At 42.1% G+C, this 22,814-nt stretch overlaps 1 protein-coding gene across 7 annotated transcripts in view; it reads right to left on the bottom strand.

Annotated features, from left to right (window-relative positions):
* ARHGEF7 (Rho guanine nucleotide exchange factor 7) overlaps positions 1–22,814 on the bottom strand; it is a 195,196-nt gene that overhangs the window by 53,013 nt on the left and 119,369 nt on the right. For all 7 annotated transcript variants that reach the window (XM_073349944.2, XM_073349954.2, XM_073349964.2 and 4 more), the window contains one exon: positions 11,029–11,151. In XM_073349944.2, coding sequence (XP_073206045.1) covers positions 11,029–11,151 — 123 coding nt within the window. The remainder of the gene's footprint in view (positions 1–11,028; positions 11,152–22,814) is intronic.

The following is a 22,814-nucleotide window of genomic DNA, read 5'->3' as shown; positions in this document are numbered from 1 at the left end:
CAGCCTCCCTTCGCTCCTCAAAAAAACCTCATCTGTTCCATGATACATTCCAACTACAAAGATCACAGCCCACTCTTTTAGCTGTTCTGTATTGTTCTCTACAGCACCAACATGTGCCTTTAGACAATACTACACATGAATCCTTGCCCCTCATCATTCAGCACATTATACGCACTGCACATGGTTGTTTACATAAGATGACATAATATAAATAATATTTGCTGATCTATCTTCAAGTACAATGCCCCCTTACTTATAAGGTCCTCTTACTTTAGAGCAATTTTGATCACCGAATCCCCATCCCACCACCAAAACACAAACTTCTGCTCCTTGTGCTGGCCAAATATTTTGGAGGAAAATACTATTGTTCCAATTCTTTCTGACTTTGGCACCATGGAGGTTTCAGTGGGCCACAGATTTGGCAGGGTACTGGAGAAGAGCCAGTATGAAATACTGCCCCATACAAACCCATTTTGACCCCTGAAATAAAGACAAATATTATCCATAACTTTTTCCATTGCATGCTTTGTGATTCTTTCCAGTATTCGTTGACTTCAACAGTATTTTCTGAGTTATTCTCTGTTCTTCAAAACAAAAGATACCTTGCAGAGTGTTGCATCAATTTATTTGCTCACAGCATGAGAACACAAGTTTTAAACCTAAACCAATTTTAAACAGATTCAAAACCTGGAAAAAATACGTTTATTAATGGAAGCATCAAAGACCATTTAATGGAGTTGTGTTAATAGATGTAATTATAATTGAATTACACAGTTTTGTTCCTAACATTCCTAAGATGACTGTTTTCTTTCACACAGTACTTCTCTAAACTTTAGTCTTGCAAGATTTGTCATGCTAACTTGTACAAACAGCAGGATTTTAAAAAACAAGTACATCTTTTTTTTTTAAAATGCAACTGACATTGAATTATTCAGACAAAAACATTCTATCATGCAGACCCTATTAGGAGTCTGTTCCAGTCCATCAAAGAGTCTCCTACATGTGCAGTTTCATGAATAGCCTTAGATTCTTCATGTCTGATAAAGACAATGCAAACAAAATGGAACTTCATTCAGATAACAGAACAATCTACTTTCAGTGAAATATGCGTTGTTTAGCCAACATAGTTTTCAATGCTGGAACACAACACTACTGGAGCTGGGGAACAAACGGCAGGTCATACATCAGTTTTATTTACTTTTTCACTAGATCATGAGAACTAAAATCAATGCCATTAGCTCAAGATCACAGCTGTTTTGACAAAGACAATGGCTCTTTCATATCATGCAATTTTGACTGGCACTTACAAGTTTAGCACAGTGTATTGCCGCTGTAATTACTGAAATGACACAGTTAAGAAGCAGAGCGCACACAAAAAGAAGCATCATTTAACTAAGCACAAAGTAACAATTATGCTTTTGGAATCATGTATATTTTTAAAAAGGCTAAATGATCAAACCTATGATTTATTCAGAATAACTGATCATGAATACCTACTTTCTGAAGAACAACAAATAAGAGTTATTTCAATATGCTACCTGTGACATTTTACAGAATTAGTATATGAATAAAAGCATACTGGAAGCCTTTGTTCTCTAAAGCGATCGTTACAACTTCTATCCTAAAGTCTGCAGTTCAAACTAAGGCTAGCTTAGCAATATTTTTAGAAATCAGCACTACAACTTCTGTCTTTAAAATTTATCAATATTCACACCTTAGTACGTATATCTCCATAACAGACTCAACAGTTACAAAACAGATGAGAAAAAAAGCTAAAACAAGAAAGAATCACTCAAAGTTCAGAGTGCCTATAGTAATTTGGAGGGCAGAAAAAGCCACATAATATATCAGACACAAAAACCAAGAGCTAAACATGCACTTTTAAGACTTTTTTTTGAACTTACACTTCTGAAGCAGATCTTTGTTTATAGTAGATAGAACATGAACTCTCACTGCTGAGGGGTCTGAGGACAGCACATAAACATCGCATTCTGACAACGTTACAGCAAGACCGTGGCTCACTTAATGAACCTAAGTCTTACAGCTTCTAGTTCTCTAGTGCTGAATTTCTAGAAAGAGCTCCTTACTCTGGGACTGTTGCTTAGAGTATGACATCAGCCTGCACGCTTGCAGGCTCTGGGATACACAAAGCGGAGGAAGTACAAAGAGTTTTCTGACTCATATTTATCCGTATTCCATGCTCCAATTATTGGAGTAACTAATGTACAAGCTCCACAGATTTATCCAAACTGCTATTAAGGTGAGGATGTAAAATATAAATACAGCAAATGCTTGACAGGCATTATCCAATAAAGTTGAAGTCACAAGAGCTAAAGAAATTGATTTGTTTGCCTATCGTTTAAAAGCTTTAAATTCAGGATAATTTCATCTACCATTGAAAATCGACTCATTTTAAGTTTTGCACTGGCAAAGAAAAAAGCTAAACATAGTTACAATAATAATGATTCTGGCTTCTTTTGGGGCCATTAAATAATTTTTGGTATTGAAAACGTTATTCTGTCTTTTTTCCATTTATTTTGAGATTATGCGCTATTCACTACCTAATATAGTAAACTGTAGTTTGTTTGTCTTTTTAATCTGAGCAAATGTTATTTTACTTTTTTCAGTCCATTGTCCACAAGTTTAAACACATATATCACACTTGGCACCCACATACTTAATGTTAAATTAAGGTTATGCCCCTCATATTTCTTCAGAACAATTACACAATAATGACTGAGTGTAACACTTAAAGCGATTTTTCTTTTTAAAGATGTCATCACTCCTCCCCCCCATGCAATAGCGTATGTTTCTTCGTTTTATGGATATGTAAGGTCCCACTCCAAGTCCCTCCTTCCTTTTACATTAATTCTCCTTGAGCTTTTTTACTGGAGTTTCCCTCATAATAGTTTTGGTGGCTCAGACTCCTGCCCAGGCCCACACATATCCCCTCATGCTTCCAATAAAACAGGTGCCACGTCTTGACTATTTTTCATGTCCCTTCCCTTCCCAACAATTATGTCTCCATTCTTTACCTCAACTTCCCCCCCTCCTTTTTTTCTTATTTTGTTCCATCCCCTTATTTCTTCCCCCTGCTCCTTCCCTCACAAGAAGACAAGCAAGTTATCAATGTGCAGTACTGTATGCAAGTAGCCTCATTAAAGGTCAATGCTACTTAGTAGGCACTGAATGTGCATCTTTAAATATCCCTCCCTTTACTGCTACTTCTACATACATTCAGCTGGAGCTGGAAATTTTCTGTTTATCTAACAAAAATATCTCCAAATACACAAATGTCCACCATATAGGGATGGGATTTTCAAAGGAGTCTAAGGGAGTTAGACACTCAATGCCTACTGAAATGAAGCCACAGAGACAAGATCATTAAGGGATAAGGTGGAGAGGAAGAAGAGAACTTAGAGGACGCTAGCAGGCACTTAAAGTGAGAGACAAGAGTACCAGACTAGGAGAGGGGAATTGAGGGAGAATATGAAATAGTGATTTCTACCACAGTCTTCATGTCAGAGAGTTCATCAAACTTATTTACGTCTAAGTTGACTGCATCCTTTAAAAATCTCATCAGTATCAAAAGACTGACGTTTCTGGTGAGACACCTGCATCTAGACCCCTGTAGTTTTATAATCATAATTTCCTATTTTTTTATATTTTATCTCTCCCTTGCTGATACGTTAAAGCCCCACTCACATAACAGATGCTTGTGCATGCTTTTGCTCCAGCCGTGCAAAAACATTATACCTGAGAATAGCTAAGGGGTTTATGCACATGCATAAAATTCCTGGATCTAGGCCTGACTACATGCAAAGCACTGTCAAACATACAATGTAAACAGGAAAATTACAAGGAAAATATTTTTTCCCCTAAGCTTTTACTTAGTTATCTTAAACATTACTGATATAGGTTAAAAAAAAACCTGAAGCTGATAAATTGCCCCCAGAACAAAGACTCAGGACATTTTTAAGAAAAAGCCTTGTAAGGTTTATTCCTGGGAAAGAAGTTGATGGCTCTGAAATAATCCGTTGCATATAAAAACACTGGCCCAATTTCACAAAGAACGGTATTCACTGGAGGAATAATACCCTGGTTAGTGACCCTAATGCTTGGATAAAGTTACACTCCCACAACTGAAACAGAATAACAGGGCTAGTTTAGACTGTCCCAAACTTAATGGAGGAGGTGAAAAGTGAGAGTTCTTGTCTGAAAGCAAGCAACAACTCAAGAACAGATGGTGCAGCAGTCAAACTTCAGCATGCATTACACTAGATATTACCCCCATTTTTGCACGTTCATTCATGAAAATTTAGGATTCTGGTTTTTATTTTCATTTATTTCAATGGTTTATTTCTGACTACTTTATTACTTTGAATTCAGAGAAAAGAAGAACAATGTATTTGTTTGTGGCTTTGTAAATTTGAACAAAACTCTGTTTCATTCACAATGAAAGTAATAAAAAAAAAGGAGAGAGAGAAACTACTCCAAAGCTTTTTTAAACAGTCATTTATTGTTTTCATCCTATATTTCAATACTGTAACTGTACAAAAAAGCCTCTTTTCATGCTGATTCTATCTATATATGACTAAGAAGAAAACTATGAAGAATATGAACAGGAAGTGATACAGACTGGAATTTACAATGGCTGGTGCAAACAGCAGGTTAACTACACTCAGTATCCCTTTAAAATAAACCTCGCCATTTTCTTGCTCTCTCTCTCTTTTTTTTTTAACTGATGCATGAAAAATTACACTTCACCCAGACTACACTAGATTTCTAGAGAGAAAAAGTCTGTTGGTGTGAATAAAAGAGGGTACACCAGCATGGAGCAGGAAACGGATGATCAAACGGGTGAAGTGTGTGCTAGATCAGGGATCGGCAACCTTTGGCACGCAGCCCGCCCGGGTAAGCCCCCTGGTGGGCCGGGCTGGTTTGATTACTTGCCACGTCTGCAGGTTCAGCCGATCGCGGCTTCCACTGGCTGCACTTTGACGCTCCAGGCCAATGGGGGCTGCGGGAAGCAGCGTGGGATGTGCTGGCCACTGCTTCCCGCAGCCCCAGTTGGCCTGGAGTGGCAAACCGTGGCCAGTGGGAGCCACGATCGGCCAAACCTGCAGACGCGGCAGGTAAACAAACCGGCCCAGCCCGCCAGAGGACTCGCCCTGTCGAGCCGCATGCCAAAGGTTGCCGATCCCTGTGCTAGATATTGGAAATGCCTCCAATAGGACTCACTACAGGTTTTTATACTGTGCATTAAAGAAATCTGAATTAAATAATTTTTTTCATTTGTTGGACTAAAGCCTGAAATGAATTTGATCCTGAAAGGTACAGAGCACCTTCTCCTTCCACTGTAATCCGTGGGAGTTGAGGGTGCTCAGCACCTTAGAGGATCAGGCCTTATAAATCTTCCCTATCTCTTCAAATCACAGATGCAGCCTCAAAACTCTTGCAGACTTCCTCCTTTCTGAGTCTCTATGGAACCTCCCCTCCAAGATTTGAGAGATGACTGAGAGCAAGCCAACAGACGTTCTCAACATCTGACATAAATGACGAAAAATAAGCACATATGTAGGTCTCGGTCCTGCTCCCACTGAAGTAAATGGCAACACTCCTTTTAGCTTTAATAGGATCAGGTTTGAAGCCCCCAATTTTTAAAAATTGGTATGACTTCAGACTAAGCTAAACACAAGGAGATGGGGTTCAGTGACAAGAGTATAAGAGTGACCAAAAAATAAATTAAAAAAATCACAGCAAGGGGATCTGCTCTCGGCATTGGGGCTAGAAGAGTTAACTCAATAACGTTAGTCTGAATTGCATGCTGAACATTCAAGGAAATTAAAGCCAATGTATGTCCTGACAGGAAAGCAGGGTTTTAACATGTATATTTTGGCAGTGTTCACCTCATCTTTATCTCCATCCCTTAACACTTTAGTTGAATTTTAACAGGCATCAGGATACCAGCTCACAGTGATGTACAGCTTGATATTTCTTTTGAACTATGAAGCACAAGAAGCCAGCTACCTAATGTTTCCCTCAAAAGGACTGGATGGACGCTTATCATATGATCTTGATATTATTGCATTCAACTGGCAGCAAATGCTACAATGAATGCTGTAAAATGGTTTCCATTATAACCCGTATTTTTGCATGCTCATGACTATGAAAAATTCACCTTTATGGATGAACTTCTTCCTGATCGAAAGTCAATTTTTATAATTATATTTTTTAAAAGCTGGAACTAAATCCTTCTAGCAGCTCTAGAATGTTATGAAAGTGAAAAATATACTATTTTAACAATTAAAATAATCTTTTTAAAAAGTCTTAGCTACAGTAAGAATATCCTAAATGTTTTTTTATAACTTGGCATGGACTTAGTCCTCTTTGAGGTGCAGTGGCTTTGATAAATTGTTTTGTTTTTTATGTAGCAAAAGTTATGACTTTAAAATTGTATACTGAGCAAATGAAGCAGACCATTTTGTAGGCAAGCACTATGCACAAGTGTTTAGTTACTGAAGCACACAGAGGCCGAGTGCAAGGAGGGTACAATCTCTGATAGAAAAGCTGTAGGATGATAGTTCCAAGCCATTTTCCATTTTTCTCCCTCAAATACTATTAAATCAGTTGCACACTGTACAATTCAAATCCCAAAAGTCAGTGAATGAATTCAGAGTACACATGTAATATTCTCTACCTTTTTCTTGTTAAATGTATTGCTCAGTAATATTCATGTTTCTGCTGCTAAATACATACCATAAAAATATACAGGCTTTGCAATGCAACTGAGCATTGCTTTTGCAATCTTAATTTTTCCATTCTCTGATTTAGTGTAAATTTAACTGTGCAATCTTAACCTAATTTTTGGTATTTAATAATTGTAATGAAGTTCCCTCATTTACTGTTTTAGAGGCTGCTATCCCTGAACCTCAGTGTAAACTAAACATATCTCACAGATCTTTATGGTAACAGAAAAAGTTCTATGTAATTAGGAGACAATACATGGTATTTATTAGAATTTTTACATATTTATATATTTTTACTTTGTGCCATCAGTATATTCAGTGACATTCAAGGCAGAAAGAGACACGTTTCCGACCCTTAAAATCTTATAATCTAAGGCAGGGGCGGGCAAACTTTTTGGCCGGAGGGCCACATCGGCTTTCCAAAATTGTATGGAGGGCCGGTTAGGGGAGGCTGTGTCTCCCCAAACAGCCAGGTGTGGTCCGGTCCCCACCTCCTATTCAAACCCCCTGCTTCTCTCCCCGACGGCCCCCCAGGACTCCTGCCCCATCCAACCCCCCCGTTCCCTGTCCCCGATGGCCCCCCCAGGCCCCATCCACCACCCCCTGCTCCCTGTCCCCTGACCACCCCCAGACCCTCCACCCCTGACTGCCCCCTGCCGCCCCATCCAATCTCCCATCTCATTCCTGACTGCCCCCCGGGACTCCTGCCCCATCCAACCCCCCTGTTCCCCGCCCCCTGACTGCCCCGACCCCTATCCACACCCCTGCCCCCTGACCACTCCCCCGCCCTCTATCCAACCCCCCCCCAGCTCCCTTACCGCGCAGCACAGAGCACTAGTCGCGCTACAGCCATGTCACCCAGAGCACCGGGTCAGGCTGCGGCTCTGCAACGGTGCTGCCCGGCTACCCAGAGCGTTGCGCCGGTGGCGCGGTGCGCTGAGGCTGTGGGGGGGGGGCGGGGGGGGACAGCAGGGGAGGGGCCGGAGGCTAGCCTCCTGGGCCAGGAGCTCAGGGGCCGGGCAGGAGGGTCCCGTGGGCCAGATGTGGCCCGCGGGCCGTAGTTTGCCCACCTCTGATCTAAGGGGTTTCTGTTGTTCTGTAAGAGAGGTCAACAGTTTTGGAGTTGCACTGTTAAATTTAACTTCTTGCTTCTTTATGGTAGATTTTGAAAACAGTTTTTTCGATGGCATACGTTGTGGTCTGCTATAGCAGGGTTTAATAAAAGAAAAAGCACTAAACATTTTAAATGGAGGCGTAGCAAGGTGGAGAGGCCTCCCACCGAGACTCACAGGTAGGAACCACTCCCCGCCCTTTAGTGGGTGGAGCCAGGCTGGGCCTGCCCTTGTGCTGGAAGCAGAGGGGCAGAACGGGAAGTATAAGACATGGGGCCTCCAGCTCAGTTGGGCCAGAGCCAGGGACGGAGTTGGATGCCTCTGCCTTGCTGCTGGGCCCTGGGCCAGGGACTGAGCTGTGCCAACCCCTACCCCCGGAGGAGGACCCTGAGGGAGGGGAATTGCTGAGGCTGCCATCGGCCAAATACCTCGAGGAGCTGCTGGGACTGCCGGCTGCCGAGTTCCCCAAAGAGACTGAGGACCCAAGAGCAACGAAGCCCTATGAACAAGGAGGGATAGGAAGTAGCCCAGGGAAACCAGACATTATTCTGGCTGTGTTGTCAAAACCAGAGCCAGCATGTTCTGGCAGGATCCACGCTGACCCAATGGCAGGACTGCTCGCCACTGGTATGGCCCTGGGCTGGGACACGGGGGAATAGGGTGGGGCTGGGCCTCCTACCCCTGGTGCCAACCCCACCCCTGGGGTGGCAGCCTCCCCACCTTAGGCTGGACAGCCTGTCTGTGTTTGCTGTCTGCCTCAGCCAGGGATCTGGGCTAAAGACTGCCAATTGCCCTGCCCCACGCCAAGGGGCCAGGGTCCTAGACTCTTTGATGACACTTACTGTGCTAATCCCCTGGCAATTGACTATCAGCCGTTAGGTGGTGTAGCAAGGTGGAATGGCCTCCTTCAGCGACTGACAGGGAGGACCCACTCTAAACCACTACAGGAGGCAATTACAAATCCAGAGTTCATATTTCCATTGACACATCTCATTCAAACAGACAAAACAACATGCTAAACGGGAGCTCATTCATCAGGACATGCTTCCCTTTGCTCTCTGCCTCTGGCAAACAGTCAGATTACCTTGAAACTAGCTGCATGCCTACAGTGTATTATTTGATTGTTCTATGGTATTTTTGATGACTTCTATAGGGATTCACAAAGTTGATTTTACAGACCAGAAAGGGACTGCAATATCTTTTATCTGGGTGATACCTTCCAGAAGCAGCATTTCTTCTTCTCCCCAGTAACACAACTATAATCTTCCCCCATTATAAACATTGTATCTGTAATTCTAAAGGCACCAGTTTTCTCCTCTGTTCTCTGAACAGTTTTGAAGCACGGAATAAATTTTTCCCCTACACATAGCCAAATCTTAAGAAATATATCTGTTCACTTTGCTATCAATTGCCAAGTCCTATTTACATGGAATCCCAGCCTGGCATGTGGGAAGATGGCAGAGGCACTAACTACTTAGCAGAAAATGTGAGAAAGTCCTTAGGCTGAACAAGATTATTAAAAATCCTGGACGCGTATTGTCTGAATACTTCACAGTGTACAGAGAATGCCAGCTGAGACTAGTCATCAGCAAGAAAAAAAAAATTACAGCATTTTATACATTTTATTTTCCTTCCTCTTCACCTCCCATACAGAGTACTCTGTCACTGTTTGCTTTCACTGTAACACGCAGCAAGCATTTCAGTTTGTTCTTTCACAAACACAAAACATTAGAAAACCTTAGTTAAGGAGGAAGTTGGGGACAGGTCACCTGTATCAAATGATTCAAAGGTTTACATTTTACATGATTGAGAATGAATAAGAGGCATGACTAGACCATAGAACATATTACTAAAAAACAAATATTGTTGAAAATGAAGGCCTCAGTCATGTCTGACTTTGCACAGGGAAGGTGGAGAGGTTGTAAAGAGCCTTTTTCCCTGGCTCATTGCCAAGGGCAAAAATTCTGGAGGGAAGTACAGGCAGTGCTCCCTGCTTGCTCCCCTATGGCTTCTAACTTCATGGAGAAGGGCAGGGTAGGATGGCTATGGTTCTCTGACTCATGCCCACAGCAGCCACCAAAGCTTCCTAGACTTCCAAGGCGAACACACACTCAGCCCCTTGAAAAGTTACTGGAACAAATACCACAGCATTTGCTTCTCAGGAATCCTTAGGAGGAGATCCAGTTGCAGGACAGCTCCCCACCTTTACTAGAATGCGGCTGTGGCTTAAATGCAACAGTCTAGCTTCAAACTTTCTTCCTCTGTAAGACACGGTGCCTGCAACTGTGCTATACATGAATGGGGCCCTAAACATAGCCAAACAACCTCAGCAGCTAAAGGTAGTCATGTTAGCTCAAATGCTTGTTTCTGACAAACAAGAGATGCTCATTTTGTAAACTATACAAAATTAAGGCCCTGATCCTGCAACAACTATGCACGTATTACCTATAGTCACATAAATCGTGACACTGACTTCATTAGAGTGAAGTTGAAAATAAATATAAAATGTTTTCAGAACTATTAAGTTAACATTTTCTGAATGCTTTCCATGCAAATTTATTGCTCTCAAAATGTAAGATCCAAGTTCCAATTCCAGTATGTGGAAATGCACACCACCTCTTACTGTATGGAAAAATTAGCATTTCACATGTGTGTGGAAAGGTATCAATTTTTTCAAGGCATGTCATGATTTATGCTTATGCATCTGAGATTAGACTCTAGCCCTGCACTTGGTCTTTCCAGAAGCTGGAAAGTTAGATCTCCAACACAACCCTTCAACAGTTAAGATACAGATGGCAGACAGCAGAAAGTTACAGAAACCAAAATCAGTCATGCCAGAACTTTCAAAATCAACAACATTTTCACAGATGCTCTCAAAACTAAGATAATATGTACTACTGTTTCCTTTACATGTTGACAGTTTATGTGCATTGTTTAGGTTATAAAAATCTTCTCAAAGAATAGTTTTCCAGAGAGTGATACAATGGCCCTGGGTGTGCAGAATAGCTTTGGTTTGGTTAAACAGGCTACAATGCAATGAGCACTCACCAAAAAGGCTGTAGGGTATTTAAAGTAAGTGCACCTATCAGCTTTTTTTTAAAATTACATACTTCTTATTTTAATCACTTTTTCTGTAGGAGTTTTAACTGAATATAAAATAAACATACCTGTGTTCTGTGAGAACATTTACTGCTGACGGGTGGTTGGCACAGTATGCAAGGTATAAGTTTTTCATTTGTGGCATTAAATTTAGAAAGCATCCTCCAACCCTTTGCTGAGCTTCAGGCAACCTAAAGTAAGTGACATAAAGGAAGATTAAATTATAGTAACACTATCAAGACAAAACAAAAGACTTAAACAGCAAGAACATGTTACTCTTTGAGAAAGGTGACCGCAAATTACTCTACAACCATCAGTCTATCCCAGAATCAGTAACTACAAATATCTTCCTCTCCCAATGATTCTACCCTATAATCTCCATATATTGCCATGCAAAGCTATGTCACCATACTGTAGGCAGAATGTACAGTGACACTTATAATTAAGGCTACAATTTAATCATGGGTATTTTTAGTAAAAGTCATGGACAGGTCACAGGCAATAACCAAAAAGTTACGGGCTGGTGACCTGTCCATGACTTTTACTAAAAATACTCCTAATTAAATCTTAAGGTGTGTGTCTGTGTGGCTTCCAGGGATGCTGCTGATCCTGGGGGGAGGGGCACTCCAGGCCCCCAGCTGCTGGGGTAGTGGGGTGGCCCGGGGCCCCACCACCACTGCTGCTGCTCTGGGCAGTGGGTGGCCAGGGGCCCTGCCGCTGCTGCAATCCGTGACCTCCATGAAAGACTCGCAGCCTTACTCATCATTAAAGGTAGTCTTCGGCGGGATCTTCACATCAAAGTTGTACTGGTATGATAATGTCAGTCAGGGGTGTGATATTTTTGCCAATATAGTTATACTTGTTCAAGCCCTAGTATGAATGTAGCTATACCAGAATAAAGGTGCCTTACACTGGTATAGTTACCCCTCTCCCCCGAGTGGAATAGTTATACTGGTTTAAAGGACCTTTACACAGATATAACTGTGTTTACACTAACTTAACAACAAGTTGTAAAGTGGTACAACTTTCTATTGTAGACAAGGCCTTTGTCAGTTTTTCATAAACCTTTTCAATCATTTACTTTTTAGGGTGGAATTTCCCGTGTTTGGTTTCTGCATGAGGGTGAATTTGGCTGAAAAGTTTCAACAAAAACAATTTATCAACCCCAGCACTAATTCCAGCACCACTGCCTACCAGGACTGCTGTGATGGGAATCCAAGCCTTTGGCACTCTGGATCTCCAAGTTCTTGGAGCCTGGACAGAGCCCAACCACTGCCCCAGTCAGGCAGCTCCCCGCTCAGACTCCCTCCCAGGGAGGGCGGCGGAACATGCTGTGGGGACAGGCGCAGCGGGAGGAGAGCGCCCCCTACAGGTAACGTGCAGTGGAGAGAGCGCGGTGGCCTCGAGCTGGGTGCGCAGGGGTTGCCGAGGGAGGCGGGGGGCAGGGGATGGGACAGATGCATGACCGGTCATGTGACCTCCCCTTTAGATCGCTCCCCCATTCATCTATGGCAGGGTGCACTCAGGGGAGGGGGCAGGGCGGGAAGAGGCAGGGTGGGGCTTTGGGGGAAGGGGTGGAGTAAGGATAGGGCTGGGGATGGAGTGGGGGTGGAGCACACCACAGAGAATCAGAAAGTCGGCTCCTGTGCTTCGGACTCCCTGGTATTTAAACACACCCCTCTCCCAGAACTGCACCCCAAAGGTGGCAAGCTTCTGGTTTACAGCTGAACTCTCTCAGGTGTACCCAGCAGTTGGTGAAGCAGAAAGAACACACATTTTGTCCAGTTTAACATCTTTACTCTCTTTGTATCCCTACTCATGTAAAGCACAAGATAGTACAAAGCATACTCATAAAACGTCCCTCATGTGCTAGTTCACCCTTTCCTTGTGCAACCATCCGGGTCCAGGCAGACAGCCAGGGTCCTCTACCCCCTTGCCCACCCACCCTGCCCCTCCTTCACCTTAATCTGTTGCAAAATAGCTCTCTCCCCTAGTTCCCTCCTCTGAGTCCCTTAATACACTTCTGTTTCTTTCATTCTGCCTCCTGGAAACTTTCCATTGCTTCTAAATCCCCCTCTCTTCAGGTAAGAGGAGGAAGTGTCTTTTCCCAGCTAGAGCCAACCCACTGTCCCAACCTGTTTTGCTTTGAACAGACCATCCTTGTGGGCTGATCCCTCACTATTGTCTCTGGCCAGGCAGAAGCAGGATATAACCTTGTTAATTCATGGCTGATCCACAAACATACAGGCTTTCCATGACAGTAATTTCATGATGCAATTTCATGAAGTCATGCACCATTTAGAAGTGGTACAGACAGTACCCCAAACAGTCACAATGGCATTGGAGAATAACTGAGAGGCCTGTCTGCCCTCCTCAGCTGGTTTTTGGGGGAAAGGAGTGCATCTCTCAGCCATCTGAAGAAATAACAGCTGTTCTTGTGGATTTCCTTGTAGCATTTTTTCTGTCTGGACCCAAGGTCCCTTTAATACTTCTAATCTGGAGTTAACTGAACATATCTGATCACAGGCACCGACTTTCATTTTTCTGGGTGGGTGCCTCAGCCCCACTCTACCCCTTCCCCTAAGGCCCCACCCTAGCTCCGCCTCTTCCTGCCCCCTCTCCCCAGCGCCTCCAACCTGCCACTGAACAGCTGATCAGCGAGTGGCTGGTGGGTGCTGAGCACCCTTTTTTTTTCTTTTCTGTGAGCGCTCCAGCCCCGGAGCATTCACGGAGTCAGCGCCTATGCTTCTGATCTAACCTCAGAGTGCTCAACAAAAATCTCGAAGCACCTAATACCAAGATGACTCAACAGCACAGTTCTACATCCTCGTGGGAGTACAAGCATATGCCACCCTGTTAGCATCCTATGTGGATTTGTGGTAATGTAAAAGCACTCCATTTAAGGTATGACAGTTAAATAGAAAATATAAAAACGATTATATATATACTTGGTGGGGTGGGAGGAAGGATGCAAATAGGTAACAGAATGTTTGGAACATTATGAGGGGAATATGTTCAGAAGTAGTAGCCTTAGGGATTGTCTACACTGCCCCACAACTTGGACTAAGGGGGTGTGAATACCACAGCACAGCTCTGTAACTCTCCCAAGTGGACACTGCAAGTAAAAACTAAAAGGTTCCTTGTTCACGTTAACATAGTTCTGACTGAAGATGATTTTCTTAGTAAGAGGGTCATACAATTAATATCAGTAAAATCAACATTCCTACCCCAGTAAAAGGACATATAGTGAAGCAAAAATAATCATAACTACAGCATAATTTTTTTCACGTTATTTCAAAGCCACACAGGCTTGGTCTTTACCAGGAAAATGACATGCCACTAATAATGTTTGTTGGCAACAGGCCACCCCCTCACCCCCTGAATTGCTGCTGAAAAAGGATTTCTTGGTCTCTCTCAATATTGTTTTCTGTTTACCTGACACATTTTTGATAATTTTTCCACACAGAGACATCAAATTACCTGTACCTTCCCCTCAGACATTCTGTACTTTTACCAAAAGACCATGAAATTATTCTCTACTGTACATTTTTAGAGGCATTGTAATTTTAGTCTATACATTCCCCACTGACATCAGCTAATTAACATACAACACACAATGTGAGACAGTTGGTAACCCATTTCCTTTGACTTTTCTAGATCATGCATCAGTCATTAATATTTTTCTATTATTTTGCAGGAGCAATGAATACATTAACTATTATAACGAGCATGTCATTTTTATCTCCTTTAGCTGTTGAAGAACAAAGGTTAATATCTGTCACCACATCGCATGAAGCTATTAGCATGTTCAAATCCAATAAAGATGATAGTTATTTTATATAATTTATTCTCAAGTTGACATTCCATTAGTATTCTCATATGTTTTTAATTACAATACCAAAGCAATTACAGGAATTAAAAATACTCAACAGATGTATGTATATAACATACACACAAATGATTTAGAAATGACAATTTTTCTCTGCTAGCCAAGTTATAGTTAAGGGTCTGTCAATAGATCTATTATAAATGACAGTGTTATGGTTTTGGGGTTTTTTTTTTTTTTTTTTAGCTCTATGAAGTTTCAAGATAATATAATTTTTGAAGTATCAAGTCTCAGACCAACAGCTACTTTATTTTCAGAGAAATTTTGAATTAAAGTACAGTAGTGTGACAGTTTGAGTTATGAGAGGACCAAAAATGTATATTTACTCTCTATATGAAATTATAAGGTCTAATACACAACCTGCATTGTTGCACATTTACTATACCAGCTGACCTATGACTACATAGGAGTGTATCTGTAGATTACAGTTACTCATTATGAGATATATGAGGACTAGCCTCAATGATATTACTTAGGGTTAAAATGGAACACTATTCCCTGATTTTTCGAAAATAGTGACTAAAAGTGGGATATGCAGTAGCTCAGTCACAATCTTTTCATGAGTCTGGACGGCCAGGACCATGAGCTGTATCTAAGACTAGACTGGCACCCAGAATAGACAGTAATATTAGTATTATATGCCACTAAATCCTATATTGAAGGACCTATGTATTTTGCAGAATACTGGACCTAAATTCTGCTGCAAGGACTCTGGATACCGCAATACTCCGGTGAAGATCTTAGAAATGTGGTAGCTTCAGACACATTTTTTTTAAATTTAGTTTTTTATAGAATTAAATATAACAATAAATACAACTAGTACTGCAGACCCATTGTTATTTAATTTATGCTGTCCCCACACTTCCAGTTTTCAAAACATCACATGTACAAGATGTCAGAGGAAAGCTGGAGGTTGTGGCAATTGAGTAAGGCTGTTGGCACTCGAGGATGCAGTTTGGGATAGTGGAATAAACACATTAACTCAGAGGTCCCCAAACTTTGGGCCGCACCGCCCTAGGGGGCGCAGAGGAACATCTGGCAGGGCGTGGCAGGGTCTAGGCCAGCTCCCATGGGACCTGCTCTGCCCCTAGTTCTGCTCTGGTCCTGCCAGTAGCTGTGACCCCAGCTCCTGGCCCTGTTCCCAGCGGCTCCATTCCTGGCCTGGGACCAAGGCTGGGGACGGGGCCAGGAGCGAAACCCCACCTGGCCACAGGTCCGGCTGCCAGCCCCCACCACAGCCCGGCTGTGGCTCTGCTCCCGCCACTGCACTCAGCCTCAGATCCACCCACAGCTGCGGCCCCAGGCTCGGCCCCCTTACCCCTGTCCAGAACCCCCTCCCCGTGCAGGTAAGGGGCGGAGCGACCCTCAAAAGTTTGGGGACCACTGTATTAACTGGATGTTGATGTTTATATTGTCACGTTTAGGTTTCACAATTAATAACTCATTGTGAGGAATGGAAGGAGGCATTTCACACTTCTCCAAGCTATCGTTTTAGGCTGCCTACAAACTCAGGAAGAACTGTATTGGTTTACAATTCAATTCACATTTTCAAGGTTTTCTTTGTGACTATGAGAAGGTTTCAGTTAAAGCCATCCTTCTTCAACCATTGCCCTTACTGGCCCTTCTGCTCCTCTCTCTCACTCACACTTTTACACACACACACACACACACACACACACACACTCTTAAGTGGTATATCATAGACAATTTGTGGACCTCACTCAACTCCACCCAATAATCATATTCCCGCTTCCCTTAGATACTATTCAATGAAACCAAAATGAGACAACAGGCTGGGCAAAATCTGTAGAGACAGCATTGTTTAACTTAATTTAAATCTAGCACTAGGAAGAATCCTGAAGTGTAGGTTAGTTAGGATCTTTTCAAACACTGCACTTTTACTGTCACTTACCTGATGAAGAGAGAAGTACTGTAACCCTAAAAGAATTTATCTGATGGCAGCAACTGCCCAGGCAGCCAGACGAGAAATGTCTGTGGGGCACCACATTGTCTATGCTGTAATATAAGTGTCCGGAGGCAAGTTTAAGGAGGACAAACCCTCTATAGAACACAAGAGAAACTTCCAGAATGCTGCAAACGAAAAAATCAAACTACCCCGCAAAGATTAGATTCCAAAACACTGGAGATTTTGCCAGGCCAAAAAATCCTACAACAAACCACAACTTTATCAAGCTGCTAAGGCGTGTGTGTTCTGTAATAATCTAATTTACACCAGTAGCAGGATTAAACAAGTTAGATAGCAAGATGCCTGAAAAGACACTTAACAATGCACTGGAAAATCTCTGTTGTTGAGATACGAACCAATGAACCTTTTGCAAGCAACTCAAAGGACAGAAAAAAAATGAACCTACTTGAAAAGAGGAAATGATATTCAATTTATTTCCATTCTCATGCATGTCAATATGTCACATTATTTAGGCTGGCAATACTAACATAAAAACTATTTAAAATTACTGGCAGAGTGTCTGCATTTGGTCATTTGTGTACATCACATCTTTTCACTGTACACTGCAACATGAAGTGCCTGAACGATGAAACCTTAAGATCCCTGTCAAAAAATAAAATGGTAAACCTATTTTGAGCCTAGAAGCTGCTGTCAGTTTATAGAGCAGGTTTGCCAGCCAAAACAACATGGCAAGTTGACAAAAATCAAGACATCATGGCAGGCATTCTTCTACACTACAGGAGTTATGATGGATTGGATTGAAACAGCAGGAAGTCAGCAACTCAAGTCAGTACACAAGGATGAAAATTAAATTGAAAATACAAGTTGGTATTGCCAATGTGTTGATGAGGAGAATATAATACAGAACATTTGCAATCTTCTGTAGTCCTGGGGCATTGTTTCCTCTGCCCACCTACCAGCATCTGTTATGTTCTCAATATATTACACAGTAGCATTATTTTAAGTAGCAAGAACAGGAAATAAAGGACATTACAGGAAGGTGATCTGCTACAGTTTAAATCAGGTAGCAAAGTCTAAATAATTGTCTTTGTGTAATTTTAAATGCTGAAAATCATCACACTAATCTATATGTCAGAGGTACACAAACTGGCATTATTATATGGTAAAGGAGAAGAATAGACAGGCCTGTAACCAGAGCTGATCCAGAGAATAGAAGGGTGTGCTGTCTTCCAGGTGCTAAGATACAGGATGTAGACCTGAGGTTCAAAAGGATCCTAAAGGGAGCAGGAAAGAATCCCCTAATTATCCTTCATGTGGGAACAAATGACACGGATAGATTCTCACTGGAAAGTATTAAGGGAGACTATGCTAGGCTGGGGAAGATGCTTAAGGAAATCGAGGCTCAGGTGATCTTTAGTGGGATTCTGTCTGTTCCTAGAGAAGGGCAACAAAGGTGTGACAAGATTCTGACTATCAACAGATGGCTTAGGCAGTGGTGCTATAAGGAGGACTTTGGGACGTATGGCCACTGGGAGGCATTCATGGACAGAGGACAGTTCTCTCAGGATGGACTTCATCTGAGTAGGGAAGGAAATAGACTTCTAGGATGGAGGCCGGCACAACTGATTAAGAGAGCTTTAAACTAGGAATTTGGGGGAGATGGTTGGGAGATGTCCAGGTAATCTCCACGACGGATTTTAGCATTGAGAGGAAAGAAAACAAAGTAAGAAAGGTTACAGCCATGGGTAGGAGAATGTATATAAGGAGGAAGGGCAGTGTGGATACCAGTCTAATAGGTTATACTGGCTGTAGAATGACCGTGCCTAATAGGGTACAGAATGTGAGTGAGGCCAAACAGCAAAAATTAAGATGTTTGTACACCAGTGCGAGGAGCCTAGGTAACAAAATGGAGGAACGAGAGCTACCGGTGCAGGAAGTGAAACCAGCCGTTATAGGGATAACAGAAACATGGTGGAATAGTCGTCATGACTGGACTACAGGTACTGAAGGGTACGTGCTGTTTAGGAAAGACCGAAATAAAGGTAAAAGGTGGTGGAGTAGCATTGTACATCAATGATGAGGTAGAATGTAAAGAAATAAGAAGCGATGGAATGGATAAGACAGAGTCCGTCTGGGCAAAAATTACACTGGGGAAGAAAACTACTAAAGCCTCCCTTGGGATAGTGCTTGGGGTGTGCTATAGACCGCCGGGATCTAATTTGGAAATGGATAGAGCCCTTTTTAATAAAGTAAATACTAATGGAAACTGCGTGATCATGGGAGACTAACTTCCCAGATACAGAATGGAGGACGAGTGCTAATAATAATAATAGGGCTCAGATTTTCCTAGATGCAATAGCTGATGGATTCCTACATCAAGTAGTTGCTGAACCGACTAGAGGGGATGCCATTTTAGATTTGGTTTTGATGAATAGTGAGGACCTCATAGAAGAAATGGTTGTAGGGGATAATCTTGGTTCAAGTGATCATGAGCTAATTCAGTTCAAACTGAACGGAAGGATTAACAAAAATAAATCTGCAACTAGGGTTTTTGATTTCAAAAGGGCTGACTTTCAAAAATTAAGGAAATTAGTTAGGAAAGTGGATTGGACTGAAGAATTTATGGATCTAAAGGTAGAGGAAGCCTGGGATTACTTTAAATCAAAGCTGCAGAAGCTGTCAGAAGCCTGCATCCCAAGGAAGGGGAAAAAATTCATAGGCAGGAGTTGTAGACCAAGCTGGATGAGCAAGCATCCTAGAAAGGTGATTAAGAAAAAGCAGAAAGCATACAGGGAGTGGAAGATGGGAGGGATCAGCAAGGAAAGCTACCTTATTAAGGTCAGAACATGAAGGGATAAAATGAGAAAGGCCAAAAGCCATGTGGAGTTGGACCTTGCAAAGGGAATTAAAACCAATAGTAAAAGGTTCTATAGCCATATAAATAAGAAAACAAAGAAAGAAGAAGTGGGACCGCTAAGCACTGAGGATGGAGTGGAAGTTAAGGATATTCTAGGCATGGCCCAATATCTAAACAAATACTTTGTCTCAGTCTTTAATAAGGCTAAAGAGGATCTTAGGGATAATGGTAGCATGACAAATGGGAATGAGGATATGGAGGTAGATATTACCATATCTGAGGTAGAAGCGAAACTCAAACAGCTTAATGGGACTAAATCGGGGAGCCCAGATAATCTTCATCCAAGAATATTAAAGGAATTGGCACCTGAAATTGCAAGCCCATTAGCAAGAATTTTTTATCAATCTGTAAACTCTGGAGTTGTACCGTATGAATGAAGAATTGCTAACATAGTTCCTATTTTTAAGAAAGGGAAAAAAAGTGATCCGGGTAACTACAGGCCTGTTAGTTTGACATCTGTAGTATGCATGGTCTTGGAAAAAATTTTGAAGGAGAAAGTAGTTAAGGACATTGAGGTTAATGCTAATTGGGACAAAATACAACATGGTTTTACAAAAGGTAGATCATGTCAAACCAACCTGATCTCCTTCTTTGAGGAAGTAACAGATTTTTTAGACAAAGGAAATGCAGTGGATCTAATTTACCTAGATTTCAGTAAGGCGTTTGATACCATGCCACGTCGGGAATTATTAGTTAAATTGGAAAAGATGGGGATCAATATGAACACTGAAAGGTGGATAAGGAATTGGTTAAAGGGGAGACTACAACAGGTCCTACTGAAAGGTGAATTGTCAGGCTGGAGGGAGGTTACCAGTGGAGTTCCTCAAGGATCAGTTTTGGGACCAATCTTATTTAATCTTTTTATTACTGACCTCGGCACAAAAAGCGGGAGTATGCTAATAAAGTTTGCAGATGATACAAGGCTGGGAGGTATTGCCAATTTAGAGAAGGACCGGGATATCATACAGGAGGATTTGGATGACCTTGTAAACTGGAGTAATAGTAATAGGATGAAATTTAATAGTGAGAAGTGTAAGGTCATGCATTTAGGGATTAATAACAAGAATTTTAGTTATAAGCTGGGGACGCATCAATTAGAAGTAACGGAGGAGGAGAAGGACCTTGGAGTATTGATCATAGGATGACTATGAGTCGCCAACATGATATGGCTGTGAAAAAAGCTAATGCGGTCTTGGGATGCATCAGAAGAGGTATTTCCAGTAGGGATAAAGAGGTTTTAGTACCGTTATACAAGGCACTGGTGAGACCTCACCTGGAATACTGTGTGCAGTTCTGGTCTCCCATGTTTAAGAAGGATGAATTCAAACTGGAACAGGTACAGAGAAGGGCTACTAGGACGATACGAGGAATGGAAAACTTGTCTTATGAAAGGAGATTCAAGGAGCTTGGCTTGTTTAGCCTCACTAAAAGAAGGCTGAGGGGAGATATGATTCCTCTCCTTAAATGTATCAGAGGGATAAATACCAGAGAGGGAGAGGAATTATTTAAGCTCAGTACCAATGTGGACACAAGAACAAATGGATATAAACTGGCCACCAGGAAGTTTAGACCTGAAATTAGACGAAGCTTTCTAACCATCAGAGCAGTGAAGTTTAGGAATAGCCTTCCAAGGGAAGCAGTGGGGGCAAAAGATCTATCTGGCTTTAAGATTAAACTCGATAAGTTTATGGAGGAGATTGTATTGTGGGATAACATGATTTTGGTAATTAATTGATCTTTAAATATTCATGGTAAATAGGCCTAATGGCCTGTGATGGGATGTTAGATGGGGTGGGATCTGAGTTATCCAGGAAAGAATTTTCTGTAGTATCTGGCTAGTGAATCTTGCCCATATGCTCAGGGTTTAGCTGATTGCCATATATGGGAATCGGGAAGGAATTTTCCTCCAAGGCAGATTGGAAGAGGCCCTGGAGGTTTTTCGCCTTCCTCTGTAGCATGGGGCACGGGTCACTTGCTGGAGTATTCTCTGCTCCTTGAAGTCTTTAAACCACGATTTGAGGACTTCAATAGCTCAGACATAGGTGAGGTTTTTCGCAGGAGTGGGTGGGTGAGATTCTGTGGCCTGCGTTGTGCAGGAGGTCAGACTAGATGATCATAATGGTCCCTTTTGACCTTAGTATCTATGAATCTATGAGATAGGTGTTCTGCTCTCTTATATATATATGTAGAATATCTTAACCATCAAAATGCATGAAGAATTACAATATGTACATGCGGAACATTTCACTTAAGTGACCTCCAAAATTCAGCAACCGTTATATTGGCACCCACAGAACTCGGTAACAGAAGTGAAGCAATGAAGTAAAGAGGCATTTAAGAAGGCACGATATAGTTTCTCTCAGGGTTTTATAAATTTACCTAACCCATTCGAGCCACGGACTAAGGCTACGTGGCCGGGTGAAATGCCTGTCTCCCAAAGCACGAGTGGGGGGAGCACTGCTACAAGAATTCCCCTGTCACCCTACATGTAGTCCCAAACTCTTCCTTACCCTCTCTCCTTGGTACAAGTTCTCCAGATTTGGATGTGGAGCCAGATGCGGGGAATAGGATAAGGAATTATAGAGAGGGCCATTGCTAAAAGAAACGAGGTTCTTAATTCCTTAAGTGTGCTTAGGTTTTTGTCACCATAAAACTTTCATTCAGAAAGTATTAGCTCATATTCTGTACCATGTAGTACAAGGGCATAAGCAGTAAACATCACATTAACATGTCAACCTAATCCTGCTGGGGGAGGCCTTGATAACCCGATCCGCCCCCCATGGCTGCAGGTTTGGCAGCACTAGGTCTTTTCTGCTCATGGCACAGCCCATATGTAGAGTATGCTACCGAGACCGATGATCCTTCTAATTCCCTCTGTGCCCCTCCCCCTCGATGTGTGAAACAAATGACTAGCAGAGTTCAAGATTTAAACCTATGAACATAATCTTTCCCACACATAGTCCATCTCCTGATTCACACATGCTCTTTTTCTTTTTTTACATTATTTCCCTGCCATTTTCCTCACCTTACACGTTCTCTCCAATCCCAACAATCTTTCTCTCACTCTCTCCAGTGGACGGGGAGAGTTCCCTTCTCTCACAATAAAAGGCCTCTTTCTCTACCA

This window comes from Lepidochelys kempii, chromosome 1 (genome assembly GCF_965140285.1).
Source record: "Lepidochelys kempii isolate rLepKem1 chromosome 1, rLepKem1.hap1, whole genome shotgun sequence".
NCBI lineage: Eukaryota > Metazoa > Chordata > Testudines > Cheloniidae > Lepidochelys > Lepidochelys kempii.
This window is presented reverse-complemented; position numbering and strand designations above follow the sequence as displayed.